This window comes from Teleopsis dalmanni, chromosome 1 (genome assembly GCF_002237135.1).
Source record: "Teleopsis dalmanni isolate 2A chromosome 1, ASM223713v2, whole genome shotgun sequence".
Classification (NCBI taxonomy): domain Eukaryota; kingdom Metazoa; phylum Arthropoda; class Insecta; order Diptera; family Diopsidae; genus Teleopsis; species Teleopsis dalmanni.
Genome location: NC_051846.1, coordinates 49,922,099 through 49,943,545, shown reverse-complemented (window position 1 = coordinate 49,943,545; position 21,447 = coordinate 49,922,099). Strand labels below are relative to the sequence as shown.

At 28.0% G+C, this 21,447-nt stretch overlaps 3 protein-coding genes across 4 annotated transcripts; 2 read left to right on the top strand and 1 right to left on the bottom strand.

The window, feature by feature from the left end:
- The first annotated feature begins 2,636 nt into the window (after window positions 1-2,636).
- On the top strand, window positions 2,637-9,978 carry LOC119668142 (delta-1-pyrroline-5-carboxylate dehydrogenase, mitochondrial-like). The gene is made up of 9 exons (XM_038077548.1): window positions 2,637-2,716; window positions 6,961-7,106; window positions 7,164-7,670; window positions 7,728-7,899; window positions 8,363-8,550; window positions 8,605-8,827; window positions 8,885-9,252; window positions 9,323-9,441; window positions 9,508-9,978. Exons 2-9 carry the CDS (start codon window positions 7,042-7,044, stop codon window positions 9,621-9,623), a joined length of 1,758 nt encoding a protein of 585 aa, XP_037933476.1. The 5' UTR covers window positions 2,637-2,716; window positions 6,961-7,041; the 3' UTR covers window positions 9,624-9,978.
- A 5,220-nt stretch (window positions 9,979-15,198) lies between these two features.
- LOC119669587 (eukaryotic translation initiation factor 2A) lies at window positions 15,199-18,352 on the top strand. Its single transcript, XM_038079540.1, has 6 exons — window positions 15,199-15,308; window positions 15,537-16,334; window positions 16,395-16,565; window positions 16,755-16,929; window positions 16,991-17,262; window positions 17,587-18,352. The coding sequence occupies exons 1-6, from the start codon at window positions 15,269-15,271 to the stop codon at window positions 18,069-18,071; spliced, it is 1,941 nt and encodes a 646-aa protein (XP_037935468.1). The 5' UTR covers window positions 15,199-15,268; the 3' UTR covers window positions 18,072-18,352.
- Window positions 18,353-18,362: 10 nt separating this feature from the next.
- On the bottom strand, window positions 18,363-18,950 carry LOC119669588 (small integral membrane protein 8-like). Of its 2 annotated transcripts, none has more exons than XM_038079541.1 (3): window positions 18,752-18,950; window positions 18,607-18,693; window positions 18,363-18,542 (listed from the first exon to the last, which is right to left on the bottom strand). In XM_038079541.1, exons 1-3 carry the CDS (start codon window positions 18,782-18,784, stop codon window positions 18,384-18,386), a joined length of 279 nt encoding a protein of 92 aa, XP_037935469.1. In that variant the 5' UTR covers window positions 18,785-18,950; the 3' UTR covers window positions 18,363-18,383. The 2 variants fall into 2 exon arrangements, with proteins under 2 accessions (XP_037935469.1, XP_037935470.1); XM_038079542.1 differs by having other exon boundaries at window positions 18,607-18,671; window positions 18,752-18,947.
- Window positions 18,951-21,447: the final 2,497 nt, after the last annotated feature.

Sequence of the window (21,447 nt, the reverse complement as noted above, 5' to 3'; positions counted from 1 at the left end):
TACTACAAAATCAGTTTAGATATATTTATTATATAAATGTGAAATTTTTGGATTTTTTTTATATCTTTTACTGAAGTAGGGTATATACATTTCTGTTTTTAGAATTACATAAAGGTAAAAATTTATCCAGTGTACATTTTTTCAAAGGTGATTTTAGTTGATTTAAGTCTTATTTTGAAGCTATCAGTATTTTTCACCTACCGAAACAAAAACAAAATATCAATATGCAGTGGAAATTATTCTAACGGACTCTTCCTAAATGAATACATTTTTTCTTATGTCTAGATTCTTCTCTTGATCGAACAAAAGTTGGCAAGGATATTAAATTTGTCTTCTTAAAAAAGTTTTCCCTGTATATACTTATATACAATATATTTTTTACGTTTTTAGCGTAAATAATTCGAATTTTAAAAAAAAATTTGAATTAGTTTTAACTTTTTAATATCTTTCTTGAATAACCCGCCTTGAGGATAAAACGTTTGTGATAAAAATTTGATTAAGAACCAGGGACTGAAAATAACAGTTATTTCAAAAATTTTAAGAGAAAAAAGTACAATCATGTATACTTACAGTGTACTTTTGAGCACTTTTACTCTCTACTAACAGTGAGGTTCTTCTAACAATTGTTTTCAAAAATAAAAGTTATTCCTTTTATTTTGTATTATCTTTTTATATTTTTAAGGCAAAAACAACAGTATTTGTGCGTTTCAAAATAAAAATAGAGTGTTTGAGTTATTTTTGCTTGGAAAAATAAAAGGCACATGATAATAATAATTTTTGAAAAATATAATATAAAGCAAATTAAATTATTATTTTTTTAAAAAGTTATAATCATATTTATTTTTTCTATATTTATTTCTCTAATGGTTTTTATATTAGAAGAAAATATCCATATAAGCTATTACGTTTAAACAAATTTAAATTTTTTTATTTTTGTCTAAAATTAATTTGACAAGAAATGTATTTCTATTGCAAAATAAACAAATCTTTACATTTTTATTTTAAAATATAGTCAAACTTCCATAAATTGAAATTCTATAACTCCAATTTTCTATAATTCGCACTAAAAAGAGTGGAATAGGGTTTTAGAGAGCAAATTACTTACTTACAAAGTCATATAAGTATATTCTCACGTGTCAATAGGAATGGGAAAGTGCATTCTATAAGTCGAATTTTTGTTTTAAGTATGAATCCAGGAAAAGTTTCTTTTTCCCCATCAAATATTTAATTTTTTTTTCTTATGTTGCTTCTTTGTGCAAATGCCAAAAGCTGGCAGCGTTGGTTAAAGTAAATAAAATAAATTCCAATGCTCTTCTTAACGACTATATTGACCTTGACAATGATATTTGTACATCAAGGTTTCGTACAGATGGCGATATTATTAAGCATTATAGCTCTGAATTACTGGATCCGATTCTAAGCACAGCGGAAAGTGATGAGAGTTCGGTGGAAGAAATTGTTCATTAGCCTTCCAAGAATGAAGTAGAAGACTTAATAAAAATTTAAAATTTTTTTTTACAAACGAATGATACTCCACTATAGAAACGAATGTTGATCACTATAAGGTTTGAAATAAAATGGATTCTTTTTTTACTTAAAATAAGAAAAAAAAATTAAAATCCCAAACCCTAATTTCTGAATGTTTCACTTCACTATTTCTCTATAACTTTTGTGATGTATTTGATTTCAAATAAATAAATATCTTAAAATTTAATTCTAGTTTTTTTCAAAAATAAAAAAAAAAATAAAAAAACTCTCTAACTCGAGAACCTTTTCTTTGCAAAATGATACTTTGAGTTATGGATGTTTGACTGTACTTAAAATTAATGAAAAAAATGTTCAAATCTTTTCATTTAATTAATTCTGCTTTATTTGTTAATATTTGTGGCCCTATTCTTCTCCTAGGAGTTAAAGGATTAAGTTAAAGGATTATTTGTTAATTCTAAATATTAACATCCCATGATTGAAATATTTTGATTTTTATTTTAAAATACTTGAAATTAATATTAAACATTAACATTCAATAATTGAAATCTTTAACTCGAATACCTTTTCTTTGCAAAATGATACTTCGAGTTATGGAAGTTTGACTGTACTTAAAATTATTGAAATGTTCAAATGCTTTTATTTATTGTGATTTATTTGTTTATATTAAATGTCAACATCCAATGATTAAAATCTATTGATTTTTTTTTTAAATACTTGAAATTAACGAAAAAGATGTTCAAATCTTTTAATAAAATTATAATATATTATATTATATTTGCTTCTCCTAGGAGTTAAAGGATTCAATATATATTTGTTAATATTAAATATTAACATTCAATAATTGAAATCTTTTAACTTTTATTTTAAAGTTATTGAAAAAAATTTTCAAATACTTTTATTTATTGTGATTTATTTGTTTATATTAAACATTAACATCCAATAATTTAAATTTTTTATTTTTATTTATTTATTTATTTTATTTATTTTTATTTTAAATTTAATAAAAAGCATTTTATAATGCTTTTATTTATTGTCATTTATTTGTTTACATTAAATGTTAATATCCCACGATTGAAATCTACTACATACTTTTGAACACATTTTTATTAATTCGATAAGTTTATCGATTTATCCACTTTTTATCAAAACAAACTTGAAGACTGCAGACCTGCAGGCCTGCAATCTGTTTAGTAAAAAACAAAACAGTTCACGTCAGGCAATTGTTAATGTAAGTTGTGTGGTTGGTTTTGTAAGTCGTGTAGGGCTTATTTAAACATCAATAAAACGGAAATATTTATGAAAAACTTTACCGATTGTGATCTATAAATTTTATTGGTTAAAATAAAATATTTGATCTATACTATGAAAATATACCGGAATAATAATGTGACAGTTGCGTAATAGTTAATAAAATACATATATAAATATGATATTTTACCTGTTTTATTAATAAAATTTATAATATATATGCAAATTAAATTAATGCGTTAGTTATAAAGTTTGAACAATTCTCTCATTGGTTGTAGTATTCTCCCTTTCATTAAATACGTAAAGTAAAGGTCGGTCGGTCGGTCGATATCAAACGGAAAGTGTCGAATATTCGGAAATGAATGACAAACAAAAGCGAAAATCGCAGTATTTTTATTGAAAGCAAAATTTTGGCAATGCATTTACTATAATGTCCAATAGTTTTAATAAAATTAAAAGTATATAAATAAATTGAGTAACAGCAAATTTTGGAATATATGATATACAAAGTGAAAGAGAAAAAAATCGATCTGTAAATTCTTCATACATAGATACATTTGAAAAATTTTCAATTTAAATCCGAATAAAATTATTACGAGAATGTCATCAGACCCATAAAGTTATTTGATTCATACGAACTTGTAAATGTACAGACATATTAATTCTGGTTAAAATAATAAAATAACTTATTTGTATTCAGTTAATAAATAAATATATGTGTATGTATTTATATACATACAAATAAATTTGGGTTTAATTTTTCATATTGTGCTAAATGAATGCAAACGTATATGATAAAATTAACAGCTTCTCAAGCAAGTTTTTTCATATCAGTTTGTCATGTTAACATTAGGCTGACTTATACAAATAAATTGTAATTAAAATATTTCTTTTGTTTTTGACGAAAAATAAACCATTGGAAGAAATTGTAAACCCTTTCTCAAAATATACTTATTACCTGCAATTTAATTTATTAGCATTATACACATATTAGCATTATACTCTTCTTTCAGTAAATCTTTTATTTTATACAAACGAAAATAACTATGTATATAGGTATATAGAGATTAGGCTTTTGTTGCTATTGCTCCTTGTAAAATTGTATAATAATATTTACCACACTTTTTTTTAATTAATAAATAAATAAAATTCTGCAGATATAAACGATGACTTACGTCAACAATTATGTGTATTTAAGCTAAATATTAAATTAATATGTTCTATTATTATGTCTTTGTTAATAATGATATCTTTATAATAATGATATCTTTATATGTATATAGGTTTTATGCAATATTGCAATATATGTGTATAATAGTTAGATACAGGTAACCGCCGGTTTACGCCGCATTTCTGTTCCAATAAAAACCGGCACAAATTGAATCATCGTTCAATGATCCCATATATACAATGCCGAATATTTACATTAATTATAATAAAACAAACAATTTTATTAACACAATAAAAAGTAAATATATTACAAATTTAAAATGCATTTTAATATGAAATATCGTGTACATATTGTATATATGTTCAAAAAACTAAGCTTAAAAAATTTTAGATCTTACATTTTTTTAGATGCGAATCGTGAAGTAACATAGCATTACTTCCTCAGTATTACGTTCCTAGTTTAGGTTGTATATATAAGATGAAATATATAACTCATGCAACAAATATTGCCTCTACAAACAGAATAGTATTGAAATTTAACAATATTAAAAATAAAAATATAATTAATAAATTTAATTATTCTACAGCTGGTTTATGATTTCGCTCTAATATAAATACAGCAATTGAATTTGTTAATAAAACTTTCACAGCCAATTAACAAAACTCTAGAAAATGTGCGAACATAAAAGTCAAGTACGGCTTTGGGACAGTTGATTAAGGTGCACTGACTTTGAGCTTCAAATTTAGCAGGATACGAGTTCCATCCCCGGTACTTACAGTCTCATAAAATTATTTATGAATAATCAAATATAAGAATTATTTCCAACACATCTGATGAAGGGTATTTTGCAATACTTGAAACAGCTCTATGGTCAGCCAAAAATTCAATTAATTAAAATAATATAAAATGAATTTTTGTGGTTGTAGTTCACTACTGTTCGAAAATCCTCTTTATGAAAATATCCAGTTTTAAATTAAACAATTAAAGCTGGATTTTATTTTCTGTCATTAACAATTTTGAAACATAGTCTAGTCTAATGGAACTGATGATGCGCATCTATTGACACTTTATTCTCAATCGTTATATAACTCACATAGTTTATCTGTGAAATTTTTTATAGTTTAGATTAATCGTTTCCGTATAACTTAGCTTATTTTTTTGTTTTTTTTTCTTTCTGTGACTAATTCTAATAATATTTCAAAGCATTCATTAAAAAGGCGCTTAACATAGTCTTCTTAATATTCTTTCACGTTTTAGACTGTTAAATCTTCATATTCTATATTACAAGTAAGCCTGGTAATTTCTTTAATGTAATTAGTGTTTAGTGGTGACAGAAATTTATCCTAAGCTACATATAATTATTTCAATGATATTTTAATTTAAAAAGAAAAACACCTTTTGTGTAATAACACGCTTTAATCATAAATATCTTCACAAGTTAAATATGCTTAACAATGTCTTCTCTGCTTAGAATGGTATGGGATTTCTAGAAAACAACTGTCCGATTCTGTAACTAGAAATTCGTTAACGATAGACATTTTGCATTGCATATCAACGACTTAATACATCTATTCCTATTATTTTTTAATTTTATATATTTCAAAATTATAACAGATTCAAAAGAAAATCAAACTCTCTCATTGAGTTGCCCGTAGAGATATTGTCTTGTAGCAGGTTTACTTACAGGTAATCGTATTTTAGGTAACCATACTAGGAGATTAAATCTTCATTTCAACCGTATTTGCCGCAGTATGGAGAGGACAATGAAACTACCTCCTATCTGCTTTGCTTCTGTCCAGCACATGCACTTAGAGGCTTTCTTTTTCGAGAATCTTAGCGAACTGTAAGATCTCGTTTTGAATAGCATTATAAGCTTTGCTAAAGGTTCTACGTGGTTCTAATGCTTGAGTTTCTAATTATACGGTAACACAATGAGCCCATAGGCCTAAGTGAATCCCTTGGGATCGCCGGTAAAATCTAACCTAACCTATAACAGATTTAGATTAATTATGAAAATACTTAGCATTGAGCAACTAACTGATATTAGCATATTAACACTATTGTACAATTATGCTTAAAGACTTAATTGAATTCATCTTTCTTAGTATATAGCAATATTAATTTTTTTTTATTTATCACAGTTGTTATTATACTTAAAACTAATATTAGTCTTGGCATTACGTATGCCCATTTAAAATAGTTTTCAGCTGAAATACGCGTTATATTAAAAATGACAAAATATCAGTTTCAGTTCTATAAAGTCTATAGCGTTTGGTCATTAACTAATTTGCTCCTCTATTAAGTTTTTATGTTCTTATTTGTTTATTATCTTTAATACTCATTATTCTACTCTTTTACCATTAGGATTTTATTTATAACAGACATCATATTTGAGTTATCTTCTGAATTTTATTGGCATTTATTATCAAATATATTTCTTTGATATAAATCCCTTGCCTTTTATATTACTTATCGGAAGGAAACTGTTTTATTTTCTAATCAATCTTTAATATTGTTATTGCATTACTTTTGTTATCAATATTAATTGAATAATAATAATACGTTGAAGCGCTTGCCATGTGCCATTGATTAAATATATACGCATACACTTGTACATATATGTATGTCTATACATTCTGCAAGTGCTTAGCTTGGGGGCCTGCCTTTTTATCAATAAGTAAAAGTAGAAACGTATAAAAATTGTTAAACCCAGTAGAGGAACTGATTTTTATATGACTTATTTATATTGAATATTTATTATTATATATTATCTCCATTGAAGTTTGAATCCAGCACTGTTGAGCAATTTAATTTTTGATATGAAAATATAAAAATGAAAGCTAATTCTTGTTTTAGCCATGACCCCAAAAGTGAAGGTTAAGAGCATTTTTCTATTTTCTACTTATGTATGCCTCTATGCACAAGTAATTTGTGTATATATACTATATATTTTTTTTATATAAGGGTATATAAGTAACGCGTGATTTAGTTTTCATTAAATTTAATTTTGATTCATAAACATAAGTGCATCATTTAAAATTTTTAAATTTCAGACAATTGATGTTCTAACAACTGATTTAGTGCAAACGTCTTGATTTTTCTAGCACAAAAGTCACTAAATATACAAAACGAATATGTTTCAATTAAGACATGTGACGTATACCGCAACAAAGGGCAAAGGCACTGCATATTTGAAAAAGTATATATATTTTATTTAAAATGTTTTTAATATATATAAAATATTAATTATTTATAGGCTAGCTCTTGAATCGAACTCAAGTTATTTGCAGAAATATCAAAATATATGTTCAGTTGTTCCAAATACAAATCTTAAAGATTTTGAAATTAAAAATGAACCAATACTTGAGTACAAAAAGGGGTCCGCTGAGCGTTCACAGTTGGAAAAGGCTTTAAAAACTGCAACTGCAGCTTGTGAAGAAATACCTATAGTTGTTGGTGGCAAGGAAATAAGAACTGATAATGTTGTTTATCAGGTAATGCCACATAACCATTCACACAAATTGTCTAAATTTTACTATGCGGATAGTAAAATAATACAAAATGCTATAAAAGTTGCGGTAGAAACACAAAAAAAATGGGATCGGACACCCCTTAACGAACGTTTAACCATTTGGGAACGTGCAGCAGATTTAATGGCGGGTAAATATAGACAAGATTTAAATGCAGCTACAATGCTTGGTCAATCGAAAACTGTGATTCAGGCTGAAATCGATTCTTCAGCAGAACTTATTGATTTCATAAGGTGAATATTATAACAAAATTAAACTTTAGTAATTTGACAAAAATTTTGATTAAATAGAATGAATGCTTACTTCCTCAAAGAATGTGCAAAGTATCAACCAATCAGCGAAAATATTAAAGTTACTAAGAATTCGATGCGATATCGTGGTATTGATGGATTTGTAGCTGCTGTAAGTCCTTTTAATTTTACAGCAATTGGTGGAAATTTGGCCTATACCCCAGCTTTGATGGTAAGTTGTATTTGTTTTTGTTAACATAAAATAAATTAAAATATTTCTATTCCGTAATTGTTCATCTAATCATTTTTTCATATTATAACTTTCAAAATTGATCCAACATTTTGAAGGTTCAAACACTTTGATATTTAGGAACGATTGTGCTCCAGCACATCGCCCACTCAAACATGTTCGAACAACATTTGCTTAAATATTAATTAAGTTGAAGTAATTTAAATTAGCTACGTGTTAATTTACATTAAATATTCCAGCCTTTTCTTTTATGGGTATTTGTAAAAAAAATAAATAAAATGTATTAATAACCATATTTGCTGTTCGAACCTTTGAAAAGTTCGATTCAAATTTTTGCACTCGAGTATACTCGAACTGCTTGGGCAATAAAAATTTTCAATAAATTATTTATATACGAGTATAAAATGTATAATAGAATTTGAATAAAAAAATCTCTTTCTAACAGGGTAATGCTGTTCTATGGAAACCTTCCGATACAGCCATGCTTTCCAATTGGCGCATTTTCAATATTATGCGTGAAGCCGGTGTACCCGATGGCGTAGTTAATTTTGTACCAGCCGATGGACCAGTTTTTGGCGATACTATAACTAAATCCCCATATTTAGCTGGCATTAACTTTACTGGATCTGTTCCGTAAATTAAAATTGTTTTATAACTTAAAATATTTTCTTAAATTAATGTCTACAGCACATTTAACCGGTTGTGGAAACAAGTTGGTAACAATATAGACAGTTATATTAATTTTCCACGACTTATTGGTGAATGCGGTGGCAAAAATTTTCATTTTGTGCACCCAACAGCCGATGTTGATACAGTTGTAAGTGCAACAATTCGTTCAGCATTTGAATACTGCGGACAAAAATGTTCGGCCTGTTCGCGCATGTATGTACCAGAATCATTGTGGTCTAAGGTAATGCTCCCTATTTGAGCTTGATTGAATTGTAATGAAAATTTTAATTTATTTCAGATTAAGAGTGGTTTGATTGCAGAGGCTGAAAAACTAAAACTTGGTGATGTTCAGGATACTACATCGTTTACATCTGCAGTTATTGATGATAAAGCATTTAACCGCATTACGTCTTATATTGAACATGCTAAAAACACACCATCTTTAAATATACTTACTGGTGGAACTTATTCAAAAAAAATTGGCTATTTTGTGACTCCTACAATTGTACAAACCCAAGATCCTTTAGATAGAATTATGACTGAAGAAATTTTTGGTCCCGTTTTGACCGTATATGTTTACAAAGATGGTGATTTAAATCAGGCTATGAATTTAGTTAATACATCTACTAAATTTGCTTTAACTGGTGCAGTGTTTGCACGTGACGAGTAAGTTATAAATTAATATATGTTTTCATTAAACATACATATATCATTAATTTTTTTTTGTTTTTGGTAGGAATTTCCTAGATCAAGCTTTGGAGGAGTTTAAAATGACTGCAGGCAATTTCTATATTAATGATAAATCTACTGGATCTGTTGTCGGTCAACAACCATTCGGTGGTGGACGCATGTCAGGTTCGTTGTTGTCAATAATAAAATACAATAAAAAATATGTATTATTTGACTTTTCAACTTTTATAGGCACAAACGACAAGGCTGGTGGCCCTCATTACATATTAAGATGGACCTCCCCACAAGCTATTAAAGAAACATTTGTACCATTACGTGATATCACGTATCCATACATGAATGCCTAAATACATTGACGCAAATTCAGAAAAATACTAAATTATCAGTTAAAACCAAATAAGAAAAAAATAAGTATAATTTTCATTTATTTTTGTTTACACTATTTGTTATTATTGTTTAATATTTTTGGAGATTTAAAATGAAATCAATCATTAAGAATGAGAAGAGTGAGTAGAGTGAATATGTATACATTTTTTTAAATATTTTTAGTACGATTTTAGGAAGTGAAAATAATTTTTCGCAGCAATTTAAAAAAAATTAAAAAAATCTCTGTATATTTTGCGATATGTGTAATTAGTAAATTATTAAATTTACAATTCTGTATTAATAAAGTATTTTGTTACATGTAGAATTTATTTTATTGTACCCTTTTTCCATAAAAATAAAATTTGAAATGTAATTTGATATGCTGATGATATTAATAGAATATACTAGGAATTTATATGAAATTCTCGAAACAAATTTATTTACCATTGTTTACTAAAAATACATTGACAATACATTATTAATAATTATTATGGATGTGTTTATAACCAAAAACTTCAATAAAATGTTAAACACTGTGCTTGAGAACGTATAAATATAAACGTACATGCATTTACTACAAAACTGAGTTTTTATTACATCAAATGCTTTATATATTTGTTATATATTTCATAATGGTTGTTAGTAGAATTAGTTATTTTAAGCGATTTTTTTCCTGGAGACTACATTCCTCTATGGGATGTAACTAACAAAAACAAAAACTGCACGCACCATTAATTACCAATTATTATATTTAATTAATACTCGACCTTAACGACGAGTAAACACTTTACTGATGGTAGTTTTCATGCAAATAATATTAAATATAATATACGAAGGCGGTTTGATAAGTCAGTGGCTTTTTGAATTGTGAATTGGCGTGAGTTGGCTTATGTTGTAGGTATCTCAACTGAATGGGTACATCATATTTTTCACGAATATTTGGACATGAAAAAACTCTCCGCGAGATGGGTGCCGCGATTGCTCACACTCGACCATAAGCGCAATCGTAAGACCACTTCAAAAGAGTGTTTAGCGATGTTTAGCCGTTATCCGAACGAATTTTTGAGCCGTTTTGTTACTGTGGGCGAAACATAGATCCATCACAACACGCCAGAGATCAATGAACAATCGAAACAGTGGGTTACTAGAGGTGAACGTGAACCAAAGAAGCAGGCCAAACAGAGTCTGTCAGCCAACAAGATCATGGCCACAGTTTTTTGGGATGCAAGCGGTGTCATTCACATCGATTACTTCAAGAAAGGTAAAACGATCACTAGCAAATATTATTCAAAGCTCGTTGAACAAGATCGACGTTGATTCCTAAAGTATAAACTCGATATAGAAACGAAAAAGTAGTTCATAATGCACTAACATTTGCAGTGAATGTGACAAGCTACAATAGAGTAATAAAACAACTTGTTTTGGATTACCACGCTACGTTTCAGATCGAATATGCGCAAACTTGATAATTGTCTTGCTATCAACTTTATCACAACGTTGTAATCACACACATTCAATCATTTATCATATGAAACTCCTATTACCTCATCAACCTTGCAAATTTTTAATGTCTTATCTTACAATACAGTATCGAAGATGTTATTTGTTTCCGGCTTAGTGATTTTTATTAAGCGTTTGAAACGCATGTAATACATGTTTGTAGGATCACAACAAAACGGAATAAATATTATTGTTACCATTAAATCGGATGTCTATACTGACAGCCAATAACCAATAATTATGGGATGTTAAGAGAACATGCTGTGAATAAACAATTAAAACGGGATGTACGATTTTAGAAGTGTCTGTTTAGTATAGCTTTCACTGAAATAATTAAGACTACCTTGGAAGTCCTATATACAGAACTTCCAAATTTTCGATTAAATTCAGTATGCTGTTTTCAATCTTTGTTCTGTTAAAAGTAGCTACAGAAAAATGAAAAGTGTAAAAAAAAAATTATTATAAAAAAAAAACTGAGTATTGTCTAAGTATTTGTTTTCGGTGCAATATATTCCTGGCAAACTTCAATCAAAGTACCCCGACCTTTATAGAGTACTCAGAGTATGCACCTATATAAAGGTGAATAAATTGTTAGCTTAATTAAATAATTCTTCCGAATTATACAAATCCAAAAATAAAACTCGGCCAATAGACAAAAATCGTTTGACGAAAACAATACTATAAGAAAAATTAATACCTACTTAATTAGCAAAGATTAAAGTTTTGCATTTACTATTGCAGGCGAAAAAACTAAAAGTCGATTCTCTTGAAAGAGATTAGATGCTAGACTAGTAGTATGGTATTAAAAAAACATCCGAACCTTCAATACAGACTCAAATATCAAATAATAATAATCACTTACGGAATATAATTTGGACCCATGAAAAAAAATTAAAAATATATATATATATATATATCACGAAATCAATTACATCATGGAATATTTTCATCTTTAGAGATTTCAGATACAAACGTGGTCTTAATACGTGGTCGTTGATACTTCACTTCACTTATGACGGATAGGTGCTGATACTGCATCTCACTTATGACGGATACGTGCTGTTACTACACCTCATTTATGACGGATAGGTACTGATACTGCAGTTCTTTGAAACATTCCACGATGTGTTTATATTAAGAAAAGGAATCGGTAAATGAAAGATAAAGAAAGGACATTATCAATCATGGCAACTGTAGGATGCCCGCAAAAGCAAGAATATATATACATATATTGTAATCTTTATAAACACGCCTATTCTCAACTCAATGTGTACTATAATCACATATCTTTCCCGCTGATGTTGCTCATTTATTATCGTGTTCCAACACACGCAAATTGGAAACATAAATTTATGGCTAATCGAAATGGCAGTGCTCTTTCACTTAAACTAAGGCTAATACCAATTAGCGCCCTATTTATATATTTTATATCCCTTTTCTTCTACTAACCTGCATATAAATCTTTAAACAAAACTGAAGTTTGAAGCGAGATATTTTTGCTTTAAAAGCAAAAATTGTGAAAAGCTGGACATTTTTTTTATTTTGAGTAGGCTCGACTATATATGATAATGTAAATAATAAATAAAAATAGAAAAATGTTTACATCATTTTATAAATAATACATGATATTCCTATACTTCTTTCTTTCAAACGATTAATGTGCCGGCAATAATTTTGATGTTAGTTCGCAAGTAGAAATTGAAAATGATTTGTTTGAACATTGCCACAGTAGGTATGCGTTAATTTAATTTCCGTTTACAATGCTATATCAATTGAGCCCTCACGTGATGATTTTAATATTTTTATTTAAATCTAGTATTGAGCAATCCAGTTACCATTTATATATGTGAGTGTTGATTTTATATATCATACGCCTTTTAATTAAAATAAAAGCCTCAGACTACATTTATTTAGTGATGACATTTGTTATTGTATCATTGACACAATATTTTTTAATACCTTATATCAAATTTTGTTGATATCAATTTATTTAATAAACAAAAATATATAATATAAAATCTTATCCCAATTGTTTCTAAGTGCGCATTTGTTTGTGTTGCGAGTGTACACATAAACAAATTAAAATACAAATCGTTTCAATTATACAGGGTTGTATTTGATATGTATTTTATTAGAGTTAATTGCAAAAAAGTATTAATTATATACCCATGTGTTCATACAAACAACTATTGTTTCTTTAAATGCTACATCAACATAACAATATACTGAACCTGTTTTGTGTAGATATATATGAGATATTTTTATAGGCATTTCATTTCATTTCAACAATATAATAGGGATATTCATTCTGTCTTGCAAAGTCAATTCAAGGTGTACGAAATGCAAGAATGCTATATTAAAATTGCAAGAGTGAGAGAACACCTTTGTTGAAGAATTGCGACATCAAAATCAAACAGCTGTTTTCGCAGCATACCACATACATATGATAAGCAAGAAATGTCAAAACATCTGTTTTTTTCCTGTTTCGTTGCAAGCATATGTACAAGCGTATGGGTATAGGAAGCAATTGCAAGAAACTTTATGTGTATATTTTGTTTTTGTCAATTCCAGGCTCGTACAATCTCATTGGACGTTGCAATGAATTTGCAAGACAGAGTAAATACTTCTTAAATAAAATATTTGCAAAATTTGGTATTGCAAATTACCCAGATAGTTACTAATATCTCATGTGGGAGTACTGAAAATATGTGAATAGCCGAGACTATTCGGATGTTTACAATTCTGTGTAATGTGACTTGATGGATAGTTTTAAATTTGTGTAACAATTAGCATATCATAATATGCTAACAATAAAATTAATATAATAAAAATTCTTTTTTAAAACTAATTTTATATTACTTTTATTTTAATTTTTATTAATTTCATTTAATTGATTTTAATTCGTAAGTCTAAATTTTCTGTGGCATACTTTGCTGGTTTTTAATTGCAATTTTAATTTAATTTTAATTTTTTAATAAATATAAAATTATTCAACATATTATTTGAACTGTGAAATTATCGCTAATGAATATCTGGAAATTATTAAGGGTGTATACTGTAGTGTTCATCGCTTTTGGACGCATAACAATTTTTTATTATTTGGTGATATATTTTCAAGATTTACTGTAAAAGTAATAGAAACGTTTAGTAGCAATCATCTAGTACAAAAGAATAAAGATGGCCGCGTTGCTGCGCTTCAATGAAAGCCCTGAATCATATTTAGCTGATTTGTAGTAATCATAAATTATATAAAATTATAATATTATATCAAAGCAATAAATATGAAGTCAAAGCAAATTGTAAATAATGTAATTGTGAAAATATTCGCAGTTTATTAATTGAATTTGTTAAAATTTTAATAAATTGTTTATCAAAAACAATTTGTTCTGCTATAGATACATACATACATACATATAACCATGTTATTTTGATTATGATATAAAATATACATATGCATGTTATAATTTTTTTCTATAAAGTTATCAAGTCTTTTAAAACATCAACCAACCATTAATTAAAAATTATATTTCACCAAAAAACTTTCATGCTAAAAGTAATGATTTGCAAAAAAATCTAACCATATGAGAATTAAAAATATCAAATATTTGGAGAGTCCATATTGCTTTCATATCGATAAGATACTGACTTTTTTATGCATATAGATTATTTGATGCAAGTCACATTCACATATTTTCGGCGAATAGTTAGAATATCAAAGTATTTAAATAATATATAAAGCTTTAATACATATTACTTTAAAAAAAATATTTTCTGTGGTGCTGAAAGAATTTACACTTTAAGGGCGATATAGTTTATCAACTGCTATTATTTTTTTAACTCAGAAACATTTTAAACATTTCATATAAGAATTATATACTATAGACTTTTCTAAATAATTTTATTTTTGACTGCTCACATTCTGTGGAAAGAATTGTCAAATAAAGAATATAGATATTCTAAGTATTCTGTATAAACAATTTCAAAAGTGATAGATATTAATTTAAAAAAAATTGTATCGTCTTGGCTATGATTAATATGTCAAATAGTAGTAAATGTTTAAATATGTTTTTCAATACATCTTGCAACCTTGTATACAAGCCAATTCCTCGAGGTTAGAATTTTGACAATGGCTGCGGACGGACGTCGTGTTTCTCCTGCCCTTGCAAGTAAATATTAAATAAAGTTAAAAATTATATATAAAAATTAAATTTTTTATATATTAATGCAATTCTTAATAAAGTAGTGTATACTATTTGCTTTTAAAATATCAATTTTTATAAGTTTACTAATGAGACATTGTTACTAATGAGTTTTTCTATTACTCATTCTATATAAACGTAGATAATGTAATTCGATTTTTTGCATTTTTTTGTTGACTTAAAAACTTTTTTCAGTTCGCTCTAGCGTGGGGATAGAACTTTGGGCTTCGTCGGGTGCAAAACTCCCGTACGAGTACAAGTCAAACCTTCCACGAGAGGAGACGAAAAATTCTCGATCGATATCATTTAGTCCGGATGGTCGTTATTTCGCATTGTCTAACGGGCATGAAATTAAAGTTCTCAAGAGCAATGATTGGCAAATACAATGTTCATTGCCGCGTCCTAAAGCTTTTTATCTCAAATTTTCTCCTCGTGGCAATTATTTATGCACTTGGGAATTATATGCCGTTACAAAGGATAAACCAGATGGTTCACCAAATATGTTTGTATATGAGTTAACGACTGGCGAAGAAGTGTTGTCAATTGTTCAAAAGAAACAAACAGACTGGGAACCATCATGGTCGACGGACGAGTCCATTTTTGCCATTGTTGTAGGCGGAGAGGCACTTTTTTATGACTTAAGCAAGGGTATTGCCGGCTTCAAGGAAACAATGCGAAAAATTGGCGGCAGTCGAGGTGGAATGTTATCCTTGGGACCTGGTGTAAGTCCGTTCTTAGCATTTTATACGCCAGGGGGTAAGGATTCACCATCGATGTGTAAACTATATAAGTATCCTGCACTTTCGCAAAATCAAACCATAGCATGTAAAAGCTTTTTCCAAGCTGATCGCATAGAAATGTTATGGAATAAGAGAGGCACAGGCTTGCTTTTGTTGACAAGTACTGAAGTAGACAAGAGCGGTGCCTCTTATTATGGTAACCAAGCGTTGCATTTTATGGCCACAAAAGGTGATACGTGTTCGGTGCCATTATGTACGTATATAACTGAAAAAAAATGTAATAAATTTAAATTATTTCTTTATTTCACAATAGCTAAGGAAGGACCCGTACACTGTGTTAAATGGAGTCCAAAGGCTAATGAATTCGTTGTTGTGTATGGTTTCATGCCATCCAAAGCTGCTTTATATAATCTAAAATGCGACGTTGTTTTCGATTTTGGTGAAGGCCCTCGCAATTGTGCATATTTTAATGCCTTTGGAAATTATATCCTTTACAAACAAAGCTTTTTTTCTCCTAATTATATATTTTGATAAAATTTAATTTAATTAATTTAGAAATAACCTTAATATATCCAACTACCATTGGTGCGATAAAGAATATATAATATATATTTATTTATATACATATTTATAGAATTATAACTTCGAAAGTTATTCCTTAACTACTTTGCACTAGTTGTTTTAGCTGGTTTTGGAAACTTGCCTGGTAATGTTGAAATATGGGACGTTCAAAAGCGTGAAAAATTGGTGAATATTAAGTGTCCTGACACTACCCAATTTGAATGGAATCCAAACGGCGAGTATTTTATCACTGCCACTACATCCCCGAGACTACGAATAGGTAACGGGTAAGTTGAAATAATGTTTTCTTTATTAATATCATGAACTTTTTAAATTTTTTTTAAACAGGTTTAAGGTATATCATTACTCTGGTGCATTAATGCACGAAACTATTTGGCCGGTAGGACAGGAGTTATTGGGAGTAGAATGGCAACAGTTTCCTGAAAACACTTTCCCAGAACCTGTTATAACAAAAGTGAAGCAGGAGGGTATAAAATCGAGTCAACCTGAAGCAAGCAAAAAAGCGTATACGCCACCACATCTTCGCCTAATGAAGGAGGGTAAAAATCCAGAAAATTATATTCCACAACCGAAAGTCACAATTCCAGGAATGACAACAGGTAATCAACGCAAATATTGGCAAAAACAATATGATACAAACAATCCTATTATGAGGGCAAGCCAAAGAGCTGATATACAAAAAAATCAAAAACATCACAAAACCACTAATAATGATGGTTACCTTTATCGTTCAAATAATCGTTACCGACCTTATAAAAACAGACGTTGAACTAAAATAAAAAAAATTTGCTTAAGCTTTTAATTAGATATCTCATTTTTTAAATTAGACAACACTAAGATACTTTCATATTATATACATATTATATTATATATAAATTAAAATAAAGTATTAAAAAATATATTTTTCTTGTATTTTATTGAAGGAAATGGAGCAGCAAACAAGCGGAATTCTTCAAAATCAAACAAGAATAAGTCGCGAAATAAAAAGGAAGCTGCAGTTATTCTTGAAGGTCCTGTTTGTGAAGTTGTAGATAATGCAAATCTTGACACAACTAAATCTGATGAATCTGTAAAACGTCAGCGGTCTTCAAATACGAATCGAAGACAACAAGCAAAAAATAAAGCTGCAAATCAGCAAGTTGTTGCTACAGTAAAAGAAAATGGCAGTGAAACTGAAATTCAACAACAACAGCAACACCAGCAATTGCAACAGCAACAGCAACCAAGAAAGGTGGTTAATGCTGAAAAGGATAAGAAAATACGAGTTGTTGCTAAAAAGTTATCTGACATTAAGAAACTTAAAGCTCGTCAAGAGCAAGGTGAAACCCTCGAAATAAATCAACTGAACAAAATATCTATGGAAGGTAAATTGCTTGAGGAATTGAAGTCTTTGAAGTTATCTGCTTAGATTTACTTACAAGGACCTGTGGGAGCAATTCTGTCATTTGGCATGATTAACGCTCAATTAAATTTGTAGTGTTTATGTGGTTTGGCGTCCAGCGTTTTCCATTGTTTTAAAAATTCAAAATTATCATTGGTAAATTTTCGTTTGAGTTTTGATATATATTTTGTATGTTAAATTAATTTTTTTTTACTTATAAATTTGTAACAAAATTAAACTATTGTGATTTGTGAACCATCAGGAATAAGCCACTAAAGAATTAATAAAAGTAAATTATTTAATTATAACAATGAACGTTTTATTAAAACAATATACATATTATTTTTCCCAATTAGAGACTTTCTTTGTGAATGTTTCCTTACCATCATCTTGAACCGCAGCGTAATAGCCGAGATCTTCATATTTAGATCGCATATATGTAATATAACCAAGAACACCAGCAAAACAGGCAATACCCACACCCATAATTATTTTATTCTAAAAAAATATTGAATGCGTGACGTTGCATTATAGATAGATTCTGTTCCAAACAAATACTTACAGGTTTAGCGTATAATTCAAAATTTAATAGGCGAAAAACACTTGTGGTACGAACAGCTCTAATTCCTTTTACAAAGATATAAACAAACTACTTTTACAAAATACATTCGAAAATTTATACAAAAATAAAAAGAACTATGTTATACCATCTCCGGGTGTTGACATATTAGTCTTAACATTATCTGGTTTTTCCATTATTCAATAAATAAGTGCGCTTCGGTTATATATTAATTTCTATAAACTTGATATAACTATTTGCTTCGCAATCACCCTGCGACCACAAAATGGGTTGTGTGGTGTGACATAATTATGTTTACCGAAATGTATTAAGTGTGCATATCAAAGAATATCTTTACAAGAACGGAAACTCCGCCCACTTCGTGAGAGTGCATTTGAAATTGTTTTTGAAAACTTATTTTTTATAAAATTTCGGCACACGTATTAAATACATGTGATCTTACCACGATAACATCAAATTGCTCTCTTTTTGGGGTTGCAGTATAATAATTTGCTGCTACTTGTTAATCATATGTTAACTTTTTAGTAATATAAAAAACTTATGCTTCCTTATTTGGTTAATAATATTACATTACGTAAACAAAATATATATTGTAACAAGTAATATATGATAAATAAATTTATAAATTAATATATAATAATTTGAATCAATTAATTTAAATCAGTTTAGTTTGTTTAATAATGTAATATATATTCAGTAAATTAATTTTTGTTGCTATTTTCATATGAATTTTATAGTATTTTAATTTATTACGTTCGGCAACAAACTTTTGTAGAAGCAAATTTTTTAATTAAATAAAAACAAACAGTTTTGAATATTTCTTATTTAGTGAGTTATATTTTCTTATATATTTTTTGAGCGTGTAAAACATTATTTCAAAAACAATTTTGATATAATAGCATTAAATACCGTTTTGATGTGAAATTAATAACAAAGATTGAAGCTACTACTAATTCACTTTTTTATACGGCAGCACTTAAGTGATCCATGATAAATTGTGTTTCTCTGCGAAGACTTAATTTTTAAATTTAGTGCCAAAAAATATGTTGATGAGGAAGGGTGTACGCGCATTCCCTTTAAATGTGTGGTACGTATTATTGCCTTGCATGCATTTCTAATTGATTAGTAACAATAAATCTGTTGATAAGGGAGGATGTGCGCGCATCCGCTCTAAATGTATGTGGTGAATAATACTTATTATTAATTTACGTACATTAGTGTGTGATCAGTAGCGAAAAATCTATTGATAAGAGTGGGTGCATGCGCATTCATTGTCGGATTTATGAGTTTTTCTTATGAAGATATATTTTTATATAAAATTCAACAATTTTTAAATTTTAATATTGAAAAATTTTAATTTTATATTATGATTATAAAATATATTTATATATAAATACTAAAGTATTTAAAAATATTAGCTAAGTTTAATTAAAAGAAGTACAAGTTGTTTACATAATTTATTATTGTTATGAAATGAAATAGACTTGATTATTTACCAGAATTAATGCAAGATTTAAACGAGATATATGCTATACATTTTTAGTTCATCTGTTTAATGAATATTATAAATATTTACATAAAATAAAAATTAAAAACATATTTATTTTTTTTGTGTTGTTTATGTATAGAATATATGAATATTTTCTTCAGAATTTAAATGATCTTAAAAATATAAATTTATTAGGGTTCATGATATGATCATTAACATGTAGCGCCTTATGTTTATGTTTTAAATATTTTAATCTCAATGTGAACATAAAATGCACACTTACTAATATTTTAAAATAAATAGTAAAATACTTTCGTTAAACTGTTTTATTAGAAATATGCATAGAAATTAAATGAAAATTAATTTTCTTTCATCATTATTGTGTGAAAATTTAAAAAAAGAACTATAACAAATTTTTTACATCCCTTGTATTTTCCTATTTCTACATTTAGTTTATTTAGCTATGTAGTTTATTCGACCAAAGTTCAAGATTTGGTATGCATTTTCCACACCACCCAATAGGTATGCATAAAGGTGCGTTACCGAGTTTATATGTCGGTTCCCCAAGAGGCATATCCACCATTATATATTGGTTATAATTTTTTACAGATTTTTACAAATACAAAATTAACAGAATAATAATTACAATACTTTTAAAAATTAATTGCAAATTTAAATATACATAAACTAAAAGCAAAAAATTATTAAAGTAAAAACTTAATTTATATGTAAAAGTCAACTGAATATCATGTGGAAAACTAAGCTTATGAATGCGTTACACGCAAGAGCTTTTGCTTATAGTCAGGTGTATTCAGAACCCTATTAAAAAATTTTAACAGGAAATACATGCGTACCCTTATAAAAAGAGTTAAAATATTGTCTGTTTTGCAGTTTTGACAGCAAACATATGGACGTATATTTTTTAATTTTTGGTATAAAAATTGTGCTATACCTACTTTTTGGTAACTGCTATTAAAGTGTTTGCAAAATTTTAACTACTTTTTGTTAAATATTTGCGCAGTAAATTTTGTATGATTTGGCGCAACGAAATTTTATATTACTCTCAAAAAATCAAAACCAAAAAACAAAACCACACTCTTTCTTACACTCTTCATGGTAAACTTTTTGAAATATTCCGTTCTCAAAAGTACTCGAAGCATCGGAAAAAGGTGAAAAGGTGAAAAATTTCAGTGATTTCAGCTGGTGTTAGTGCACTTTTCACTAACACTTTCAAGAGCTCTACGGCAAATTGTTGTTGTGCGAAAAAACAAATTTTAGTTCACAATGGAGTTGCCGTTCTTGTAAGGTATTCTTTGGTGCATATTTTGAAAAAT

Excerpts from the sequence above, each read along its gene's own strand:
- LOC119669588 (XM_038079541.1), bottom strand. The coding sequence starts at position 18,784 with ATGTTAAGACTAATATGTCAACACCCGGAGATG. Across the intron at positions 18,694-18,751 it reads TATGTCAACACCCGGAGATG|TTTGTTTATATCTTTGTAAA; the intron begins GTATAACATAGT and ends TTGTAAAAGTAG. Across the intron at positions 18,543-18,606 it reads TTGAATTATACGCTAAACCT|AATAAAATAATTATGGGTGT; the intron begins GTAAGTATTTGT and ends ATATTTTTTTAG.
- LOC119669587 (XM_038079540.1), top strand. The coding sequence starts at position 15,269 with ATGGCTGCGGACGGACGTCGTGTTTCTCCTGCCCTTGCAA. Across the intron at positions 15,309-15,536 it reads TGTTTCTCCTGCCCTTGCAA|TTCGCTCTAGCGTGGGGATA; the intron begins GTAAATATTAAA and ends AACTTTTTTCAG. Across the intron at positions 16,335-16,394 it reads TACGTGTTCGGTGCCATTAT|CTAAGGAAGGACCCGTACAC; the intron begins GTACGTATATAA and ends ATTTCACAATAG.
- LOC119668142 (XM_038077548.1), top strand. The coding sequence starts at position 7,042 with ATGTTTCAATTAAGACATGTGACGTATACCGCAACAAAGGGCAAAGGC. Across the intron at positions 7,107-7,163 it reads GGCACTGCATATTTGAAAAA|GCTAGCTCTTGAATCGAACT; the intron begins GTATATATATTT and ends AATTATTTATAG. Across the intron at positions 7,671-7,727 it reads GAACTTATTGATTTCATAAG|AATGAATGCTTACTTCCTCA; the intron begins GTGAATATTATA and ends TTGATTAAATAG.